The following is a 25150-nucleotide window of genomic DNA, read 5'->3' on the forward strand; positions in this document are numbered from 1 at the left end:
AAAGTTGAAAACCCCCTATATATTACCACTTAGCACACACCATCTCTTCCACCCTCAGTCCTCCTCCTCCTTCTCTCTCTCCCCCTTCCCCCCCATCTCTCTCCCCCTTCCCCCCCCCCCCCACCCCCACCCACACACCAACACCAACACCATCAGCAACACCAAATCCAAAAAATGGGTTCGACCCCAGAGACTCAGATGACTCCAACCCAAGTCTCCGACGAAGAAGCCAACCTCTTCGCCATGCAGCTAGCCACCGGCTCCATCCTCCACACACCCACACACCAACACCAACACCATCAGCAACACCAAATCCAAAAAATGGGTTCGACCCCAGAGACTCAGATGACTCCAACCCAAGTCTCCGACGAAGAAGCCAACCTCTTCGCCATGCAGCTAGCCACCGGCTCCATCCTCCACATGGTGCTCAAGGCAGCCATCGAGCTCGACCTCCTCGAGATCATGACAAAAGCCGGGCCTGGCGCTTTTATTTCTCCGGCTGACTTATCTTCGCAGCTGCCGACCAAGAACCCTGACTCCCCCGTCATGCTGGACCGCATGCTGCGCCTCCTGGCCAGCTACTCCATCCTCACTTACTCCCTCCGCACACTTCCCGACGGCAAAGTCGAGCGGCTGTACGGCCTCGGCCCCGTCTGCAAGTTCTTGACAAAGAACGAGGATGGTGCTTCCATTGGTTCTCTCTGCCTCCTGAATCAGGACAAGGTCCTTATGGAGAGCTGGTAATTACCATTCTTCTTCTTTATTTATCATCTTAATTTGATCGTTAACAAACATTAATTAATGGGGTTCAAATAGGTTGATCATAATACAATATTCATAAAATGTTACGTACTAACTGTGAGTAATGGCTTTAATGTGTGTTTGTTCTCTATTTTTTCCTAGCGTGTTCTTCGTTGTTCATATTACTTTTGGCCCATTAGGCGGTTGGGGACGGACATGATTCCAAATTGACTTCTTGTCAGAGTTATAAACAAAGCAAAACTAATGAAAAATGTTGGAAATTTTGAATTTTAACGATAAGGACAAAATAAAAGGTAAAGTGAATAGTACAAGAATTGATTTTTTAGTGTAAAAATGTGATTTTTCGTTAAAGTGAACAATACCAGGAGTTTTTCGTTAAAGTTTCCTATAAAGAAACCAAATTTTTAAACAAAATTTACAAACTAAATTATATATCACCAATAAAAATAGGGAAAACTAATGAAAAAGGTTTGAAAACTTTGAGTTTTAACGAAAATGGCAAAATAAAGGGTAAAGTGAATAGTACCAAAATTTACTTTTTAGTGTAAAAATGTGGTTTTTCCGTTAAAGTGAACTGTATGAGGAGTTTTTTGTTTTTATCAACGTCTAAGTAATAATTCAATCATCAACTTTTATATCAATTATTTTGTAAATTTTAATTATAAATTTAATTTTCCTAGTATTACGCTACATGATGATTGGTCACTTGTTTAACAATTACCACTTAATCAAATTAGGAGTGGAAAGTTGGTACCATCACTTCGCCAACCACACCATAGTGTTTCGATGTTACACATTTATTTCTTATCAATCTTTTTCCTTAGGACAACGGTATGTTTTAACTATTTTATTCTTAGCGTAAGTTCCGTCAATTAGCTAGAGGTGAAATTTAAACTAACTTCCTCCTTCATTTTTAGCAAAACGACAGAAATGATAATTTGTACTTGAAGCTAAGAGGATACTATTTTACTAACTGACGTAATCCATGTCAATAAAAGACCAACAGGATCCCTTTCGGATTATATTTGTGAGGATTCTAAGAATCCGTAAATCGTGTCCATTCATCATGTATCGTGCGGTCAGATTTCGTCAAGTACTGTTTGTGTTTAATTTTAAATAAAAAAATTAAAATAATTTATGACCGCACGATGTACAATGAACGAACACAATTTACGAATCTTTATGATTTTCACAAAAAAGATCCGGATTCAATAAAAGAACTGGGAGTTGTTTTTACAAACCCATAAATTATTTGATTATTGTGAGTTATGCGGGCCTTGAAACACGTGGTAATTGGGTTGGCCTAGTTTACAAGATTGCTTGTACTTTGGTATTGTAGATTAAGCTTTAAACACAAATGAGTCATGCATGCTTGTTTTGGGTTTGTGCAGGTACCACTTGAAAGATGCAGTCCCTGAAGGAGGTATCCCATTCAACAAGGCCTATGGAATGACTGCTTTTGAGTACCATGGCACTGACCCCAGATTCAACAAGGTATTCAACAAGGGAATGGCTGACCACTCTACCATTACCATGAAGAAACTTCTTGAGAACTACAATGGCTTTGAGGGCCTCACATCCATCGTTGATGTTGGTGGTGGCACCGGCGCTGTCCTTAACATGATCGTCTCTAAATACCCTTCGATTAAGGGCATTAACTTCGACTTGCCTCATGTCATCGAAGATGCTCCCCAATATCTTGGTATGTTATTCATTTCTGATAATGTTCATAGTTCAATTACTTAAAAGCATTCATCTTTACATTCGATCTCTCAAGTTCAATTTCTCTTCCCCAAATATTATTGCATATAAAAATAATATTTGTACTATTTATCATTTTTCCTAATGAATATGAGGTCAATGGATGTTGAATATAGGTGTGGAGCATGTTGGAGGAGACATGTTTGTAAGTGTTCCAAAGGGAGATGCAATTTTCATGAAGGTGAGTTATTATTTATCAAAAAAGAACTGATGATTATTTTGTAATGCTAATATTCATTTCTCATAGGAGCTTAGTTGCTCAATATATTTGGAACTAATATCAAATCCTGTATGCAATCTTACAGTGGATATGCCACGACTGGAGTGACGAGCATTGCTTGAAAATTTTGAAGAACTGCTATGCTGCGCTCCCAGACAATGGGAAGGTAATTGTTGTTGAGTACATTCTTCCGATAGCTCCGGACAGTAGCCTTGCCACCAAGGGAGTTTTCCATAGCGACGCGATCATGTTAGCTCACAACCCCGGCGGAAAAGAGAGGACGGAGAATGAGTTCGAGGCCTTGGCTAAGGGATCTGGATTCCAAGGCTTTCGAGTCGTGTGCTCTGCTTTCAACACCTATGCCATTGAATTTCTTAAGAAGAATTGAGTATAATTTGCCCTTGGTATGCTGCCATCTGCATTTATATTGCTTTGGTTTTTTATATGGTGATCGTGTATCCGTACGTGGACCTTACACATAAGTAGGTTTTCATATGTTAGAAAAAAATAATAAGAAAGTGATTTTGTTGCTTTGATAACATGTAGAATTATGACTCTTTGTATTGTTATGTGAAAAATATTACAATATACATACAAGGTTACATTAGTCCCTATTGAAATAGGAATGTTACACTAATTACAATTAAATATTACATTCCTATAATACATGTGACAACTACGACGGACAAATTACATGTCTATATTGCCACAAACACAAAATCAAAACCTCATGGATTTTCTTATCACCCGAACTTACCCGTCAATTGATTTCGACATACGACCTGTTTGGTGCCTAAATCCGCCATAGGCCTTACGGGCAAGCCGGGGATTTACTTCACATACGAGATTGGTGGGTGCGGGCGTGCCACTACTAGATGCCACTAGTAGACGGGATTTGAATGATTGAGGTTGCGCCTTTTGACTTCAAATCAAGAGATTATGCCATTTGAGTGGGAGTTGCTCAAATCAAGGTTCTTTCTTTGCCTTAAAAATAAGAACTTTACTTATATGGAGAGATAGAACAATATGTAAATGATAAGGTTGCTCGGAAATGTAAATGACAGAGGAAAGTGATTAATATTGCAGATTGCTTGTAATTTAAATGACTGAAATGAGTTGTACATGAAAACTATAAAGGAGATCGATACTACAAGTGAGCAGCAGAGCTAATAATCTAGACAAAAGATGGCTTTTGTGAGGGCTGATCCTAAAAAGGATGAAGGTTTGGGGGCTGACTACAGCTTCGTGAAGGCAAATCTGGTTTGAGCAGAGTTTATGCTTGTATTTGTTTGTTTGATTGAGTGTCCATAATCCTTCTCCATCTGCTTCTTTATATAGAGGTCTGGAAGAGCCCCCTTGTTGAGATCTTTGTACTTGCCCGAAAGAAGCTTGGGCAGTTTGCATTTCATTGCTTGGGCATCTTGCATTGCATTTGCCAACTTGCATGTAGAAACAATATTAAAAGGGAAACTTGCATCTCCACCACATGTTTTTAGCACATGTCTCCCCACTTGAAATAAACTAACAATTAAAACAAAAGCAAGTTGCATCTCCACCACATGCCTTTTCCCACTCGCAATAAAATAATTAAAAGAAGCAAACTAGCTTCCTTCACTACACATTCTTGCCCGAAAGCATGCATGGTATCTTTCCATCCACATGCATGAAAAAGCATGCACTTATCTTGATTAAACAACTCTCTTGACAAACCTCCACCACCCAAACAAATGGGAAAAACAATATTATAGTGTCAAATCCATCCACTTGCAGCCAAATATCTTTCCAAGTTAGCTTTTTTGCATATTAATCCTTCAAATACCATATTTTACTCCAATGGCCCAAATAAGTAAAAATGGGCACATTTTGGGTGCAAACACGACCGCTCATACACAAGAACTCTCCTAAAACAGAAAAAATGGCAAGAAGGGAATAATAAAATGACATTCATATTATTTTCATGACGTACCTATCAAATTATTATCCATGATGTTCATTCAAACTGGTATTATGTTATAGGCTTTCCCGTTATTCATGTTGTCATTATATTTGTTCAGTTTAGAACACAATAAGAAACAAAATTAAAAGCCAGTAAAATCATAAAAAAATAACCCATTGATTAATTGAGTATAACACTAGCAAAAACGCCCGCGCTCCGTTGCAGGGAATGACACAAATATAATCTTATACGATCTAATTGTTTTTGTTATTCCTAGTTCTTTTTGGCATTGTGTGCAAAAAAACGTAGACTCCAAGCAACAAATTGATAGCTGAGAAGAAACGAATGACCACAAACATTTTCATTAAACATTTCTATTCCATTTGCAATGTCAGAAGTATGATCTTCTTGTATCCCCTGATTTCTTTTGCTATTTCTAGTTCTTTTCCTCTCTGACTACGGTCCAAGAGACCCAGAAAACTGCAGCGATGCAAATTGCTACCGGAATCATGAAAATTAAAATTAATAAGACTCGTTCGAATCATATTACAATGCATGCCAAACCACAACATCTGATAATCCATAAATTAAACGAAATTGAAAATGAAGTTCAGCAGCTGGGACAAAAATAAAAACACAAAATACTAACTCAAGCGCCTGCACATATAAACACCACATAAAAATCACACAAAAAAACGAAAACAACAGCTGAGACACACTTATGTAAAAATCCAACATGCATAGTTCTTTTAATTCCAACACAGAAACAACAAAAATTTCTGAAAAAATACCCATACGAATTCAACTTAAATCCCAAAATCCAATCCCCCAAAAAAACCATAATTTCAAATACCACAAACATGCAAAGGCCAAATCAAAGCTGCAAGTCGTTTTAGATTTTTTCGAATAATAGGAACAATTTAATTCCCTAATTATGAGGGAATAATCCGAAAATCTGGAAGAATAAAGAGGTCTAAAACCCTGGGCCGAGATCGACCTGGAAGAACACACAAGTCAGATTGGGTCTCCACAACAGATAAAAACAGACAGAGAATCTTCGTTTCTTGAATTTCTGAGAGAAAATTTATGATTTTTGATAGGATTTATACCACCTACAAAAGTAGGGATAAAAACACTTAAAAATAATTGCAAGAGTACAAGTGACACGTCCCAACCGAGGCTAAGGCATGCTGACCATCACGTGAGAGTGACGTAGTCATGTGCACAGTACGGAAGCGATAAAGATAGCAAACATACGAATAATTAAAAACCATATTAATAGAGTGCACTACTAGCAGGGAGTGATAGGAGTTAGTTACAACCGTAAACTTTCCTAATCAGAGCATAATAAGTCTAGGTGCAGTCCAGTAGGACAAGTACTAGTTACACAGTACCAGGAATGTCCTACTATAATATAGAATAGTCAGAACAGCCAACGTCCTCGAGCCACCAACAACGACTTACTTAAAACCTAGAGGGGCGCAAAACAGAAAACGTGAGTGGGTAAAAACAAATGTTTTACAAAATCGTTTCTTTATCAACATATCTAACCCCTCGCTATAAAACATGTATAATTTTTCCCAGAATCAGAATATAAGCATATGCATAATATATAAATATATATGAAATCATAACAATTCAATTCATGCTTCACATAATCATATTCAAATATATGCCATGTTAATATATAACAAAGTAAGCAATTCAGGTAAGAATAAATTCATAGAATATGATATGTTAGCTGGAACCCATATGATAGTCTGTACGGCTGAATTCATAGCTCAAACTCAATCTAGCCGGAGTCGCTACTATGACCTATACGGCAATATACTGCACATAAGTCAGAACCACTGAAAAGGGTCTATACGACAAAGTTGGGTGAAATATAATTATGCTCAATGCTACGCCCTCATGCTAGCTGTGCGATAAATAGTTAGTCACCTACGAGTCAGAACTACTTATAGTTGTATGTACGACAAGACTGTGTACCTAAATTGGATCCAATGTGAGCATATGGTGAGGGAGGTGACATAATATACAGGCATGTGCCAACTCTCTCTGGCAAAATCGCAATCACCCGGGGTGTAGGTTTATGAGCTCATCGTTTTCAATCATAACTCATATAGAAAATCAACATGTTCATCTCATTTATTGAATAGCTACATCTAACCTCTCGTTAGACTGCCTACGTACCCTAAACAGGGATCAAGCTGTTCGTAGTTCACCTAATCAAACATAACTTACCTGAACTTACATGTGCCTCCACGGCACCACATTTATATATATATATACAACCATGAAATGCATATTCAGAATATAAAGGCATTTGACATATTATTTCAAAGCATATTTTCATTTAAAACACATTTATGGGAAATATATCAAGTATATAATTATATACTGAAAGCAAAAGCCCACTCACTGATATGTTGAAGGGTCGTAACCCCCGAGTCGCCCATGGATACGTTCGTCCTCGGGATAAGCCTCACCTATATGCGAATTAACTATAAAAACGTTATTTTAAAGCACATATACAAAACTAGCTAATAACTTCTCATACATTGCTCAAAATGGGCATATGAATATACCATAGTGATCTACACAACCTCATGAACATCATGATATTTTTAGATAAATTTTTAGGTGGCTCACGCGCCCCCCAATATTCTCCTTCATTTCTCAACCATTTTCTACGAAATTTTCACCCAAATGTCACAAATTTCAAGAGGAAAAAGGTTATACCTCTTTGGAGCCTCAAATCCTTCGGAAACACGTCGGAAAAATCTCGTCAAAATCGACCACTTTCGAACCTTGTAATCCCGATGTCCAAAACCTTCAAACGAAGCACTCCGAGCTTCCTTGTGACCTCACTAAGCTCGCTATAAGCTTGGATTGTCCTAAAACACAACCATTTAAAAGTTCATGAATAGTGCTCAACTCGGAGCTTGAATTTTCAACGTGATATTGAACGAGTTCTTACCTGAAATGGGTACCCTTGAATTCGTATGATCCTCACGAACACAATGGTGCCATTTTCTTCCTCGATCAATGAAGATTTGGCTTGGTTTGACCTTGTCCGTACGGAGGAGAGGGAAAAGAGAGTGAGTCAAAGAGAGAGAGAGTGCACGGGAATGAGAGAGAGAATGGAGGTGATGTGGATGTGTGTGTGTGGTCCAACCTACACACCAATCAAAACTAACTAAGGTTAAGTTCTCATTGGCCCCAAAAACTTAGGAAAATAACCACATTGGTCCATTTCTAAAACTATCACATACGACTCACAATGCCACAAACGCTCAAGGGCATTTTAGTCTTTTCACATCCACGATAACAAAATAATGTACATTTTCGGGACGGGTTGTGACAACAAGATTGTCGTAGAATAGCAGCTCAAGCAATATCATTTTCCCCAGGAATTGAATGAATAATTTGTATTTAAACTAATTCTTAGCTAATTATTTAGAACAAAGTTTTGAAAAGGTTGATTTTGGAATTTAAAATAATAAAAATAATTAAATATTTGACAAAGTAAAGAAAGCAAAAGAAAAACGTTTTGAAAATCAAACTGTAAAAGCCTAGGATTCCGCCATCCCCTTAATAATCCTGTGCAATTTTACCAATTACTTATGAATTTCTACATACATGCTTTGAAGGTTAGGTTTTCCTAATGCATATTTTCCTCGTGATGTTCAAGCGAAAACGTATATCTAACATGCAACTCGTCTATGATATTCATATCAAATATAAACATGCAAGACTCATTAAGCTTTGTGAAAACCCTTTGAAAAATCATGCAACCCTTAAAAACGTGATGTTTGCCTTAAGTGAACTTACAATTACTAATCACAAGAAGCCCTCCTCAATTTCAAGGTGATGTTCCAATAGAAATTGCATCAAATTATTTGTCTAAAAACCCTGTGATTAATAATTCCAAGCAAGCATGCATTCATTCATAAGCTAATTAATAAAATCACATATTCATGCTAGGGCTTGTGGCTTCGCCTTTAGCAAAAGAAACTACCTACTAACAATCATAAAACAAAATATTATTAAGAATAAGGATAGAAAACACCTAAAAAATAAACTTGAAAAACTCTCTAAAGTATGCGTGCGTTTCCTCCTCTCCTTCCCTTCTAACCCTAACGGCTAAAAAGTCTTATTTATACTACTACAAAATAAAACCCTAAAAAGTCTTAGAATAAAACTAGGAAACATAATAAAATAATAAAACTGAAAATAAAAGGTTTCTATTTAAACTTAAATTCAGACTTATCAAAAAATCAGACTTTTGACCGACCAAATCAACTTCGATTTGGTCCTAAAATGTCTCTTTTGAAAGCTAGAGACGTCCCCCACAAATCCTTGGAAGGAATCTTCCTCAAAATATGTCATATGTACTAATTAAGTTTACATAATCTAATTTTTCAACCAATTCTTTTTCAATAGCCTATGATATTATTTTTTGATATTTTTATTGAATTTTAATTGTAAAATTTATATTTATATATTTTTGAAAAATCTGGGGCCCCTCCGAAGTGGAAGCCTTAGGCGGGCACCTACTTCGGCTACCCTCAAGGCCGGCCTTGAGATTCCTACAAAGAGGATCCGGATTCAATAAAAGAAGGGGGATTTGTTTTAACAAACCCATAAATTATCTTATTATTGTGAGTTACGCGGCCCTTGAAACACGCGGTAGGTGGGTTGGCCTAGTTTACAAGATTGCTTGTACTTTGGTATTGTAGATTGGAAATGGATTATATCCGGATCCCTTCTACCAAGTCTACTAAGTCCACCTATCTGGACTATTGAAATTTGATTCAATGATTAAAGTTATTATAATTTTTGAAGGGGCTCTCTTATTTGTAGCCGTTGGATCAAATTTCAAGGGTCCGGATGGATGAACTTGGTGGAAGGGATCTGGAGAGGATCCCTTTCCTTCTAGATTAAGCTTTAAACACAAATGAGTCATGCATGCTTGTTTTGGGTTTGTGCAAGTACAACTTGAAAGATGCAGTCCTTGAAGGAGGTATCACATTCAACAAGGCCTACGGAATGACTGCTTTTGAGTACCATGGCATTGACCCCAGATTCAACAAGGTCTTCAACAAGGGAATGGCTAACCACTCTACCATTACCATGAATAAACTTCTTGAGAACTACAATGGCTTTGAAGGCCTCACATCCATTGTTGATGTTCGTGGTGGCACCGGCTCTGTCTTTAACATGATCGTCTCTACCCTTCGATTAAGGGCATTAACCTCGACCTGCCTCATGTCATCGAAGATGCTCCCCAATATCCTGGTATGTTCTTCATTTCTAATAATGTCCGTAGTTCAATTACTTAAAAGCATTCACTTTTACATTCGATCTCTCAAGTTCAATTTCTCTTCCCCTAACATTATTGCATATAAAAATAATATTGGTACTATTTATCATTTTTCCTAATGAATATGAGGTCAATGGATGTTGAATATAGGTGTGGAGCATGTTGGAGGAGACATGTTTGTGAGTGTTCCAAAGGGAGATGCAATTTTCATGAAGGTGAGTTATTATTTATCAAAACCCCGGGAAGGTAATTGTTCCAAAGGGAGACATGTTTCTGCGCTCCCAGACAAGACAATGGGAAGGTAATTGTTGCTGAGTGCATCCTTCCGGTAGCTCCAGACAGTAGCCTTGCCACCAAGGGAGTTGTCCATATCGACGCGATCATGTTAGCTCACAACCCCGGCGGAAAAGAGAGGACGGAGAAGGAGTTCGAGGCCTTGGCTAAGGGATCTGGATTCCAAGGCTTTCGAGTTGTGTGCTCTGCTTTCAACACCTATGCCATTGAATTTCTTAAGAAGAATTGAGTATAATTACCTTTGGTATGCTGCCATCTGCATTTATATTGCCTTGGTTTTTTATATGGTGATTGTGTATCCATACGTGGATGTTACACGATAAGTAGGTTTTCGTATGTTAGAAAAAAATAATAAGAAAGTGATTTTGTTGCTTTGATAACATGTAGAATTATGACTCTTTGTATTGTTGTGTGAAAAATATTACAATATATATACAAGGTTACATTAGTCCCTATTGAAATAGGATCCTACGCTAATTACAATTAAATATTACATTCCTATAATACATGTGACAACTACGAATAAAATTCTGGATTAATTAATTCTATTCTAACATGCTTGTGTGTTATAAATTTGGAATCATACCCATGCAATAGGGTCTAAAAAAATATGAGAGCATCTAGTGTACAACGGACAAATTACATGTCTGTATTGCCACAAACACAAAATCGGACCTCATGGATTTTCTTATCACTCGAACTTACCCGTCAATAGATTTCGACACATGACCGCTCATACACAAGAACTCTCCTAAAACAGAGAAATGGCAAGAAGGGAATAATAAAATGACATTCATATTATTTTCATGACGTAGCTATCAAATTATTATCCATGATGTTTATTCAAACTGGTATTATGATCAAGAAATTAAATCAACCAAATTACAGAAGCATTCCTACCTGCCATGAGAAGCCATAATCAGATAGGCAATAAATAAATAACAAGTTATACTATTTAGACTCCCAAAATTAATCGCATTGTTATAGATTCTTTAGCACATGTATGTTTTGCGTGTATTTGTGGAGTCCACCGCTATTTTAGAGTGTCTCAGAAATGGGATTAGTTTTGTACCTTTAAATAGCATTATTGATTAAACAAACGCATATATATGAGCATATGATGATCGATCCTGTCTAATATAAACTAAACTATGAGTATATATATGAGTATAGAAAGTGATATGGAAGAAAATGAAGAAATAGAAAATGAAAAAAAAATATAAACTCAAATGTTGACTATTTTGTATATATTGGTGGAAATGCAGAGATCGGTGCTCTTTGCTGTTGTCCTTGTGGTGAGGAATTCGAAGAATATGCGCTTTCGAGCAATCCATTATAGGCATTGCTTATTCCTGAGATACTTCTTCTAGCAGCTATTCATTGGGGTAGGTATAAAAGCCATCATCAACTCAATACTTTGTCTGTTCTTCCGTTTAAGAGATCTCTTAGGAAATTTACGTAGCTTTCTATTATTGGATGCATTTGGTTAAATGTTGATGCACAAAATTAGTGAGGATTTTGGTACAACAGAAAATATTAAGTTTGTGACCTTCGCTAGATTGCTTCGGTCACTAGTGTGGATAAGTATGTAAATGGATAGAGACAGGGAAGCATAGCCAACTAACGTGCACTCAATTGTAACATATATTTTATTGGTCACATCTCCTTCAACAAGATTTTGTCTGCGTTCCAATATTGTTAATGGAGGTGACTTGATCAATGAATGGCTTCACAATAAAACTATCGGACACGCAACATTAGCTAACACACTTTCTAATAGAGCTGAGCTGTATTATTATGCGCGAGTTGATAGGCTAAGCCCGCCAAATCAAATTTCAAATAGTTCTCTCATCACATCCAGTCCATTATCACTTGATGCTTCTACTCAGTTTGAATCATTCAAAGACCTTAGGGGTTTGAATTTTTGAATTTATGAGTTATTTTTTAGAAGAGTTTGATCTTATTTCAAACTCACTCTTGTAAACCATATATAAGCCACGTGAGATATGCAGAAAGCTAAATTATCTAGCCAAACTACAATCAAAGTTTCTTATACAAGTATCAAAAGTCAAAAATGTATTAACAAATGCATATGCTATTAGTTTTTGTGTGTCCAAATAACATACCCATAACTTAACGCAACTATCGCAAATACGGTAAGCGAAAGAGATTTTGCATTTATCAAATGAAAATTTCATTAACAATTTAAGCCGAAATGGTTTAGAGTAGTGATATCCACAAACTCATTTACTATCCACATACTTCTCTCAATTTCCGTCAGTCAGATCGAATGAATTGAAGAACATAAAATAACATAAAGTATATAGGAAGTAAAAAGAAGTACGTGGATAACATCATCCAAAATTAATACATACTTCAAGAAGGGACTTGATGAATGGAATAAATTAAACGTATGGTTGTTGACAAGTATGTGGCGGACATGTGTTTATGCTAATAGGGATTAGTAAGTTTAATTATATGTTAATCCCATTGACGTTGTTCCTCATTGAAGGGTGCGTGTGTGTGAATTGTCAACCGTGAATTAGGCATCTTTTTGTACTCATATTATTATATCAATATGTGTTGATCTTTTTCTCTGTCTATTTCTATTGGTTGGAAAACGATCCTCGCCAGATACTTTTTTTGGAGATTCCGTAATCATGATCGTTCATTGTATATCATGCGATCAGAAATCATTTTCTGTTTAAAATTTAAAATTAAATATAAATAGTACTTAACGAAAACTGACCGCACGATATACAATGAACAGTCACGATCACGGGATCCCCAGAAAAAAGAATCCGGTGAGGATCCTTTTCCCTATTAGTTTGTTGCTCTTCACAAGTGCTCTCGCACGAGAGACATTTTTTTTTCATTCACGCATTTATCTACGGAAGACAATTTATGTTATACCATTTTGTGCATCCCCTTCGTAATGTATTTTAACGATTCGAATCCATCTATCTTTTAGAACATCATTCGTAGATCATTCTTGCAAAAAAATAGACAATTCTAAAACCACTAAGACATTCATCTGTAAAGAAAATAGACAAATACGGTTCTGCAAAGAAGCCATAATCATTTAATCCAACAGTCATATGGTTTCAAATTGGGGTGATTTTTAGTAAACATAATCTTTAAAGGAAGACCTAAAAGATAGAAAGTTATGATCATTAAAATATATTATGAAGTGAGTTCTACAAAAAAAAAAAAAAAAAAGTGTCAAAAGTTATGTAATAACCAACCAGATCCTTTTGACGAGGATCCTAGGGATCCGTAAATCGTGTTCGTTTATCGTACATCGTGTAATCAGTTTTTGTCAGGTACTGTTTGTATTTAATTTTAAATAAAAATATTTAAAATGATTTATGACTGCACGATATCTACGATGAACAGATATAATTCACGGATCTCCGGATCCTCACAAAGAGGATCCGGCAAGAATCCAAATTCGTGTTATAATGTTGATAGCTAAATGAATGTGAGCCGTATCTGCAACACCAATGTTTTTTGTTTTTCTTATTTGGATTCTGGAGCAATCTAGCTTAATGAATGTGACTCGTATCTACAAGACGAGTGGTTTTATTTTTTTATAAGCTAGACGATAGTTGTTTTATTGATATTTAAGCGTGACAATCTTTATTAATACATCACAAATAATATCCGGAGGACGATTAAGGAAAAGAAAACTCTCAGCATGTTTTCAAGTAGATTAGCTATTAATCAATCTTTATCACTCCTTTTTTTTTTTCAATAGTCAAAGATCACAATGTTGGTAGATTTTCCCTCTCAACACAATCTTGTCTTGAAAATCCAGTAAAAATTATAAACAGTTGACTAATTATTATTATAAACACAGATTGTGGCCTTGAAATAAAAAAACATACAATTTCAATAGTACATATACATATACATATACACATACATATTTTGACGGTAGCATATTGACTAAAGTCATGGGAAGGGGAGGCTACTCCATTCCAAGTTCAAGGCATATCACAAGTCTCTTTGAGAACTTTAATTTTGTTTTTTTTTTATTTTTACAGATCGCCTACTAAAAAAATTATAAACAGTGAGATTCAAATCTATGCCTTGTCTAGCAAAAAGAACGATTATTATTAAATCAACCGATCATCGTTGTCTCACAACCATCAGGTTTCGATTAGATCATTTGATACCATTTACACTCCAATGTAGTCGCTCTCTTCCTAATTTTTTTTTAAATTACTTATTAATCGATAGGAATGTAAAAACTACAGTTCAAATTACCAAAAAGATGGAGAATATTATAGAGCTCAGACAGTGGGCCAAGAAAATATTTTTCTTTTTCTTTCTTCTGAAAAATTGTCAATAAATAATTGTGCGACAGGCTGTTTTGTCCACAAATTGCAACCTTTTCTTTTGGTCGGCAAATTGCCATCACGAACACCATTTCTGCATGGTGTTCTTTCACGTGTACTGTCGCCATTGCCTAGTCCATATCCATAAAGTTCTGTGTAACTTTAGGGTACTTTCTTGATTTTCAAATGTCATTCAAGCTCACTGTTGGATATTACTGGAATATTTTATGGATCTTTTTTCTTCTTCAACGGCGGATAAGGTATTACGTCTTCCTCTGCTGTTGGCTGTGAAGGATGACAAGCTAATTTAGGAGCCCTCGTCTCATGGCAGTTTTCCTTTCCTTCTAGCTATGAGCTTCTTCACACTAAACATAACGTTTGTGATTGGACAAAGGTTATGAAGGTCGTTGCCATCATATGAGAAAAGACAAATAATGTTTTTTAAGAATCTACTTAGATAGTTTTAAAAACATTTTCATAAAAAAAAAATTCAGCCATTTTAAAAAATACTTCTTAACGTGCCCTATATTTTTTTCCAATACAGCTTGCAAGTTGCAAACATAATAGAATGTATTTTAGCAGAAATTAAAACATGTCCTTATCATAAAATGTTAAAATAAAAAATAAAAAGTATTGTGTCACATTGAAGGGAATGACTTACATGAAATAGATTCACCGTCATCGTCACACTTTATTTAAATAAAACATAACATGTGTAAGTGTAAGTTTTTAATATATATAATTGATTAATTATACAATATCACATGATGGTAAACATATTTCATATAAATTGGTCTCATGAGAAGAATAAAGATTATAGATAATGATGCAATGTCATGATAACATGCAAAAATAAAAGGTAGTGATACAAAAAGTACCATCAAATAATTGGTAGGATGCACAAATTGACCCACATTATTACAATTATTAGTAGGTGTGATTTGTTTAAAGTCGTGTTACTGAATGAGGATCCTCTCTTTTTTATGAGGATTCTGAAGATTCTCAAATCGTGTTTGTTCATCGTACATCGTATATCGTGAGACTAGTTTTCGTCAGATATTATTCATGTTTAATTATAATAATTTTTTGTCACAAGATGTACGATGACAGATATGATTCGAGAATCTCTAGGATCCTCACAATGAGGCCGAAGAGAATCCTCATTCACCAAGCATCTCCCATCAAATAGTTTTCTACCATAATTAAATAGAGCCCACTTCTTTTCTTTTTAAGCAAAGAGTGGTACTTGTTTAGGGAGTATGAGAACTCAGGCTAGGCCTGGCAATTCCTGACACGACTCGATAACCCGACACGACACGACACGAAATTAACCGGTGTTCGGGTCGACACGATAACGAAACGGGTCGTTATCGGGTAACTCAATAAGCACCTGTTAAGATAACGGGTTGGTTCGGGTATACACGTGGGTAACACGATACACGATACACGATAAGCAGAATATTAATTTAATAATTTTATAACCCTAAAAAAAATACTATAATAATGATATATATATTAATTTAACAATTTTATACCCCTAAAAACTATAATAATTATATATATATATATATTAAATTAACTATAATAATTATAATAATTATATATACTATAATAATTATACCCCCAAAATATTAACTATAATAGTTATATATATATATATATATATTATATTTTAAATTGAATTTTATACCCCTAAAAACTATAATAATTATACATACAAAATAAATAGATTTAAATCTACTTAATAAATAAATAAATATATATATACACACACACACACACACCATTGAACTTCATGGGATACGAATTATACGAAACTAATTTCAACGATCCAACCGTCAAACTTGTTTGTATATGCTTCGAGATCGCATCAGCAAAAAATTACAAAAAAAAAACATTCACAGATCAAGTAACGAGACAAAACTTTGCGATGGTTATAAACGAAAAATCACGATTTAACAGTTATTTTAACTCCGATTTTGATGATTTTTTACAACTACACTCATTGACCCTATATGAATACAATGAATGAATTCGATCTTTAATTTAAAATATTTACACTAGGGGATACTACAAAATCTTATGTTATACTTGATGAAAGTATGAATAAACTCTCAAGTATTAGTGAATCTATTGTTTTGATGGGATACGCATTCTACGAAACTAGTTTCAACGATCCAACCGTCAAACATGTTTGTATATACTTCGAGATCGCATACGCCAAAAATTGCAAAAAACAAACATTCAGAGATCAAGTAACGGGACAAAACTTTTCGACGGTTATAGACGAAAAATCACGATTTAACGGTTATTTTAACTCCGATTTTGATGATTTTTTACATCTACACTCCTTGACCCTATATGAATACAATGAATGAATTCGATCTTTAATTTAAAATATTTACACTAGTGGATACCACAAAATCTTATGTTATACTTGATGAAAGTATGAATAAACTCTTAAGTATTAGTGAATCTATTGTTTTGATGGGATACGCATTATACAAAAATAGTTTCAACGATCCAACCGTCAAACATGGTTGTATATACTTCGAGATCGCATATGCCAAAAATTGCAGAAAACAAACATTCAGAGATCAAGTAACAGGACAAAACTTTTCGACAGTTATAAACGAAAAATCATGATTTAACGATTATTTTAACTCCGATTTTGATAATTTTTTACAGCTACACTCCTTGACCTTATATGAATACAATGAATGAATTCGATCTTCAATTTAAAATATTTACACTAGTGGATACCACAAAATCTTATGTTATACTTAATGAAAATATTAATAAACTCTTGAGTGTTAGTGAATATATTGTTTTGATGAGATACACATTTTTCGAAACTAGTTTCAACGATCCAACCGTCAAACTTGTTTGTATATGCTTCGAGATCGCATATGCCAAAAATTGCAAAAAACAAACATTCAGAGATCAAGTAACGGGACAAAACTTTTCGACTGTTATAAACGAAAAATCACGATTTAACGGTTATTTTAACTTCGATTTTGATGATTTTTTACAGTTACACTCCTTGACCCTATATAAATACAATGAATGAATTCAATCTTCAATTTAAAATATTTACACTAGTGGATACCACAAAATCTTATGTTATACTTGATGAAAGTATGAATAAACTCTGAGTGAATCTATTGTTTTGATGGGATACGCATTCTACAAAACTAGTTTCAACGATCCAACCGTCAAACTTGTTTGTATATACTTCGAGATTGCATATGCCAAAAATTGAAAAAAATAAACATTCAGAAATCAAGTAACGAGACAAAACTTTTCGACGGTTATAAACGAAAAATCACGATTTAACGGTTATTTTAACTCCGATTTTGATGATTTTTTACAACTACACTCCTTGACCCTATATGAATACAATGAATGAATTCGATCTTCAATTTAAAATATTTACACTAGTGGATACCACAAAATCTTATGTTATACTTAATGAAAGTAAGAATAAACTCTTAAGTGTTAGTGAATCTATTGTTTTGATGGGATACGCATTCTACGAAACTAGTTTTAATGATCCAACCGTCAAACTTGTTTGTATATGCTTCGAGATCGCATACGCCATAAATTGAAAAAAACAAACATTTAAAGATTAAGTAATGGGACAAAACTTTTCGACGGTTATAAACGAAAAATCACAATTTAATGGTTATTTTAACTCCGATTTTGATGATTTCTTACAACTACACTCCTTGATCCTATATGAATACAATGAATGAATTCGATCTTCAATTTAAAATATTTACACTAGTGGATACCACAAAATCTTATGTTATACTTAATGAAAGTACGAATAAACACACTAGTGGGTCACTTTCATTAAGCTTTGAGTTCCATTGGCAAGGTTTAAACTTTTGAGAAAGGCTTCACAACCTTGAAAACAAAAACGCTTTCATTTTGCATATCCTTGCACATTTAATATTTGTAATAGATTAGTAGTGTATGGATGTATTTTTTTATGAGGCTCTTATTTTCGAGTGTAGATGTAGTACTTAAACGACAAATGTGTTTTAATGTTTTGAAGTAATATTTATGTGACAATGTGTGGTATGTGCAAATTTAAGAAAAAAAAAATATTTTTCTTAACGGGTCATAACGGGTCGGGTCACTTTACCCGTTAGGTAAAGTGACCCAACCTGTTAATGACCTGTTAAGATAACAGGTGTGACACGACACGACCCATTAAGATAACAGGTGTTACACGAAAACGACACAAACACGACTGACACGACCCGTTTGCCAGGCCTAACTCAGGCCATCTCCAACCGAATGAGGGCCAGATGGCTAGCCCTATAACCCTCCAAGAAATTATATTGTAATGAACAGTGTCATGTCATATTTCATACCATCTCCAACCGAAAGGGTCAAAGGGTCATAGGCCAAATATAGCCCTATGACAAAAAATCATCTCTAACCGAGGGGGCCAAAGGGTAATAGACCAAACATAATTTATTATTTTAATTCAATTAATATAGTTAATTAAATTAAATTACCATATTAAAATAAGATTTTTGGACATAGCAAGATTATTAAAAATGAGGTAAGATAATATGGAATAGTGAAAAGTATATGAGAAATAATGTAGGAAAAAAATTAGGAATTTTTAAAAAATAACAAAAAAAAGTGGGCTGGCTAGCTGGAGATGGCCGGCCAGCTAGTCTGATTTGGTGCTTTTGGCCCGATGGGGCCCATAAGCCCTTTAGTCTAGCCCTCGGTTGGAGACAATTTTAGTGTCATTTCGGGCTATTTTCGGCCCTATAGCTTTCTGGCCGAATCAGTTGGAGATGACCTCATATACAAAGAGTGCTACTTTTTTAAAGCAATGACTATTATTATTACCTCTTTTGCAATTCTGTCACCAACACCAGTTTACCATAACCACTATTTTACCTCCATAATAACCAGTGTCACCACCGTCACTCCTATGAGCATCACCATCAACCCTATTATGACTACCACCATCACTATGACCGCTACCTTTACCATTGTCATCACCACCCCATCACCACTGCCCTTATCCCTTCTCCACCACCCCAACAACCCTTCACCACCACAATCACTACTCCTATTATTTTCGTCAACATTAAAGACATAATTTTATTACCATCATCTTGCTGACAATCACCATGCGACCTCTAAGACTACTTTGTCATGGTCATGATCACCAATCCAATAGTAAAAACTTAAGAATATAAGCTTATTAGTAAATTGCTCGTTAAAAATCTATGACAATCCATTGAATTCTATGGAATTCTAACATTGAACTCTCTAAAATTTTGCAAAAATCTATCATTTAACTCATTTTATTTTTCACGAAAATATATTATCAAAAGTCTATGAAATTTTATAAAATTTATAATAGTTAGCAAAAATTTACTTAAATATGTGAAAATCCACTAGCAAAACTCCATAAAAATCTTGATACACTAAGTGACTTGTATATGATGAAGGTGGCAAGGCAAAAGTATCATATCCATATCTTATCATTTAACAAAAAATAAAAATAAAAAAAACTCACACACATCACAAACGTTATTGTGACAGTTGCCTACTCGCACATGGAAGACCATCTCTAAAAAAGTGCTAACATTGAAGACCACAAATTAATGTCCCCCAACTCCAAAATAGTTGAGAAGCTAGGATAGCCACACCTCTCTAATTTGGTACTGATCATATCACACCATCTCACCAAGGATGGTGCATCGGTGCTAAATTTCCATCCACTTCGAAATGGGACATTTAAGGAAGACACATCTAAAGTTCATGTTATTCACGTCGGCCTCGATAGTTTTTATTTGCTAATTATTATATATTAATTCGAGCTATTTTGTATAAATCAATAAAAATTATAACATTAATAATATTTATGTTAATTATAAAGAGTAAACTGTCATTTAACCCCCTGAACTATCACGTGAGTTTCAATTTCCCCCCTGAACTATTTTTTCAGCCAATTGACCCCCTAAACTATGTTAAAGTGGCCAATTAACCCCCTACCGTTAAGTATCTTTAACTCCATCCAATTTTCTGTTAGAAAGTGTCATGTGCTTGGCACATGACCACCTTTTTACATTTTATGTCTAAATCTTTACAAAGAAAACATATAAAACAAATATTAAAAAAAAAAAACATACAAACCCTAAACTTAATCATTCAAAATAATAGAAAAGGTAAGGCTTTTTATATTAACATCCCATAAAATGTTGAATGCACCCCATATTAAAATTTAATATTAAATGACTTATTTATGTAATGACAATTTTGACCTTATTAGGTTTAAAAAAAAATTATAAATACACCCCAAATCACTTTTAGCGTATTATTTATCTTCTCAACTATCAAAACCCTCTCATCCTCCATTGTTGAACAAAACCCTAACCAATGAAATTACAAACATGTTGATTGAGAAAAATTGTTTTTGACGAATGAAACACGAAATCGATGTTTTTGAAGCTTCACATGAGGTAAGACTTCACATTTTTCATTGTTTTAGTGATTTCGATGACATCGATAATTATTTAATCTTGCGTTTGCTGCATTATTTAAACTTATATATTCATATTCATATTCATCTTTTAGGGTTCATATTGAAAAATAATGCAGCAAACGCAAGATTAAATAATTATCGATGTCATCGAAATCACTAAAACAATGAAAAATGTGAAGTCTTATCTCATGTGAAGCTTCAGAAACATCGATTTCGTGTTTCATTCGTCAAAAACAATTTTTCTCAATCAACATGTTTGTAGTTTCATTGGTTAGGATTTTGTTCAACAATGGAGGATGAGAGGGTTTTGATAGTTAAGAAGATAAATAATACGCTAAAAGTGATTTGGGGTGTATTTATAATTTTTTTTTTTTAAACCTAATAAGGTCAAAATTGTCATTGCATAGTGGAGTAAATAAGTCATTTAATATTAAATTTTAATATGGGGTGCATTCAACATTTTGTGGGGTGTTAATATAAAAAGCCTTACCTTTTCTATTATTTTAAATGATTAAGTTTAGGGTTTGTAAGTTTTTTTTTTTAATATTTGTTATATATGTTTTCTTTGTAAAGATTTAGACATAAAATGTAAAAAGGTGGTCATGTGCCAAGCACATGACACTTTCTAACAGCAAATTGGATGGAGTTAAAGATACTTAACGGTAGGGGGTTAATTGGCCACTTTAACATAGTTTAGGGGGTCAATTGGCTAAAAAAATAGTTCAGGGGGGAAATTGAAACTCACGTGATAGTTCAGGGGGTTAAATGACAGTTTACTCAAAATAGGCCAATTATGTATTATATTTGTGATACTTAAATGCATTTTTTAAAAAAAAATTACAAAATTTGCTACTACATCTAGGACCCACTTCAAACACATTCTTTCTCATATTTTTTTTTCTTTTATAGTTTAGAACAAGTCAATACATATTCAGATATTGTTCATTTCTTGGTTCTGTTTTTTACATTTGGAGTCAAACACTGGTTTGCAATGCTCGTTTCATCATTATGTTTTTCCATCAATAACACACTTCCTAAGCTTCACACTTCGCAATCGCATGACCCTTTTTTTTTTTTCTTTTCTTTTTTTTACATTAAGAAATTGCAACACAATGTCCATTTTTTGGCTATGTTTTTTACATTTGTTGTGTTGGAGTGTTTGTTTCTTGGTTCTTCAACAGTTGATGTACGCGTGCCATCACTCATTCCCGAACCCTGCAGCCACTATCCGCTTCATAATCTCATGGAGCCATAGAGGTCATTGATGGTTCTGGAAGTAATTGTTTCAATCACGATGTAGTAGTCGTTGATCGCCTGAGCCATTGGGAACTGGTGCTCCTCGTTGTCACCAATTATCTCTTTTTCTTCATCAGAGAGAAAAATGGAGAAAAAGAAAGAGAGAAGGACAGGAGAGTATGAAGAGAGAGAATGAAGAGAAAATCGTGATAAAAGAGATTATATACAGACAAGAGAGGGAATGAGATAAGGAAATGAATAAAGTGAAGACATAAGGATTTAGTAACTATTTTCTATCGGAATTGGATCCTATCCGGATCTCCCACATTTTAGCCATTCATCGTATATTGTAGATCAGAAATCTTTTGACTTTTTTTATTTAAAATTAACACAAATAGTATCTGATGAAAACTGACTGCATGATGTACAATGAACGGTTAGGATGTGGAGATCCCTAGGATCCCCACAAAATGGATATGGAGATGATCATTTTTCATTTTCTATCTAGCTTAAACTCATATGGCATGCTCCATTAACCTATGTACAATTATTATAAATATTTCATTGATTATGTCAAAAAGATTAACCATTAACATATGAATTATTATAGATTTTATTAACCTTTTGCTAAACAATCTCATTACTTTTAATGATTCGTTGAATTATTGGTTCTTTTTAACCTCATTGTACAGTACATGTTTCATTTATTTCTAGGAGTATGCTATCCACATACCTCATTTTACTTTTTACACATTCTTGTTAATTTTTATCCGTTGATTTTCTTCAATTCATTCAATCCGACAGTCAAAAATTAAAATAATGTGTGGAAAGTAAAATGGAGTGTGAATATTACACTCCTATTTGTATAACACTTTTTTTCCAATAATGCATATAATAATTCAAATATTTATACATAATAAAGCAGCAGCACACTAACACGTGTCCATTAGACACTGCTTGAGCCTCCAATAAAATCATCACTATTATTAAGTCCACTTAGCCGACTGAAAGTCCTCTTTCAATGTTGGACTTTCGGCCATCAAAGCTCGAAGATGGCGATCGCCAAGTTTGAATTGGAGAAAGGAAAAACTTTGAACTAAAATATTTTATTTAAAAACTTCTTCATTTGACACGATATATTCTTATAATAGAATTATATTTCCTTAAAAATAACTAGAAATAAATTGCATGAATGTGATGAAGAAAGAAGAAAGCAAGAAATGTAGAAACAAATTTCTGAAATTGTGTGTGAAACATTATGCCATAATAAATGTTTATAGGCATTAAAGCACCCGTTCATCGAGTCATTTCATTTTAGTTGAAGATATACAACTCTTTTTAATAGTGTTGATCCAAAAGACATGTCTTCTATTTATAATTTTTAATTTGACTAATTATATCTTTTAATTATACTCATACAATTTAAGTAAGCATCATGTCTTTTAATTAAAAGTTGTAACCATTCAACAAAATATACAAAAGGTTGAATGAAACGCAACCTTTTGTAAAGGTTGCCGACGGTAACTTGTTGCACGCTGAACCACCAAATCATATATATTATATTCATATAATATAGATTACACATATATATATATTCTTGAAATATTTAACAAAAAAACCAGTTAGTCGTCTATATGCATGACTAATGTCCATAGGGATTTGAGCCTATGAGTTTTTTTAAAGATCACTTACACTATGTTTGGATGAGGAAAATAAATTTGGAATTTGGATAAAAATCAGAATTTATAAATTGAAATGCACCAATTTCCTTATTTGGATTAATAAACATATAAATTTAGAATTTCCACGTGGAAAAGAAATTTGGAATTTGGGACCTTCAATTCATAAGTTTAAATTCTATGTAAACATGTGTCATTTCCCAATTTCTATTATTGAGAGTTTAAAAATAACAAATTTCATATCAAATTCATTATTCTTTTAAATTAACCAAACAAGAAAATTCACAAATTCTATAAAATAAAATTCCGTCATTCTAATTCCTATAGTAATCTTAAATTTTTTCATTCAAACACAATGTTAGTCACCTAATATGCATGAGTACTTTTTATAGAGTTTATTTAGCATGAAATATGTTAAGAGAACTTCTTTAAAAGTGAGACTTTCATTAATTCTCCTTCATCTCATAGTTTAACGTTAATTTTCGTTCAATATTATAAAATATTAAGCAAAAAACATGAGGTAACTGAGAGTTTAGAGTTCCAATTTTGAGAGATTCCTCATGGTATTTATCTTTCAGCATATGAGATTTTTTTATTAAAGAAGTGAACCAAACCATTAAAAGTGCCGAGTCATTGTTACCGCTGCATGCAGTATAAAGGAGAAGTTTTTTAATGAAAAATCAAAGTGAACCAAACTAGTGATGGAGTCGGAATTTTTAAATAATAGGATCACAATTTCGACAAAAAAATTATATGTTGACAACTACTATGATCATTAGAGGCTTGTCGAGACTCGAGAGCAATTGTAGAAAACTATCGAAGACTACCAAGACTTGTCAACTAAGGCATATTATCGAGCACTTAGTTCGCACAATAGAATCGCATACAAGAAGAAAGGAAAAGTAGACATGGATAATAAAAGAAAACAAAATAAGAAGGAGGAACTTATGATTTAGTTTGCCATAATTTTTTTATAGGAGTCAAATACAAATACACAACTAAATATACCTAGGAATTTTGATAATGTTAGGATCATAGGCAAACAATAGTCTTATGTTGGCTCCACCACGGCC

At 34.0% G+C, this 25150-nt stretch overlaps 1 protein-coding gene across 1 annotated transcript; it reads left to right on the top strand.

Moving 5' to 3' along the window:
• Positions 1-122: 122 nt before the first annotated feature.
• On the top strand, positions 123-10760 carry LOC126624198 (caffeic acid 3-O-methyltransferase-like). The gene is made up of 5 exons (XM_050293238.1): positions 123-740; positions 2154-2464; positions 2640-2704; positions 2829-2909; positions 10307-10760. The coding sequence occupies exons 1-5, from the start codon at positions 175-177 to the stop codon at positions 10526-10528; spliced, it is 1245 nt and encodes a 414-aa protein (XP_050149195.1). The 5' UTR covers positions 123-174; the 3' UTR covers positions 10529-10760.
• The last annotated feature ends 14390 nt before the right edge of the window (positions 10761-25150 follow it).

The sequence above is a fragment of the Malus sylvestris genome, chromosome 1 (genome assembly GCF_916048215.2).
Source record: "Malus sylvestris chromosome 1, drMalSylv7.2, whole genome shotgun sequence".
NCBI classification, from domain to species: domain Eukaryota; kingdom Viridiplantae; phylum Streptophyta; class Magnoliopsida; order Rosales; family Rosaceae; genus Malus; species Malus sylvestris.

Excerpts from the sequence above, each read along its gene's own strand:
- LOC126624198 (XM_050293238.1), top strand. The coding sequence starts at position 175 with ATGGGTTCGACCCCAGAGACTCAGATGACTCCAACCCAAGTCTCCGAC. Across the intron at positions 741-2,153 it reads AAGGTCCTTATGGAGAGCTG|GTACCACTTGAAAGATGCAG; the intron begins GTAATTACCATT and ends GGGTTTGTGCAG. Across the intron at positions 2,910-10,306 it reads CGCTCCCAGACAATGGGAAG|GTAATTGTTGCTGAGTGCAT; the intron begins GTAATTGTTGTT and ends GACAATGGGAAG.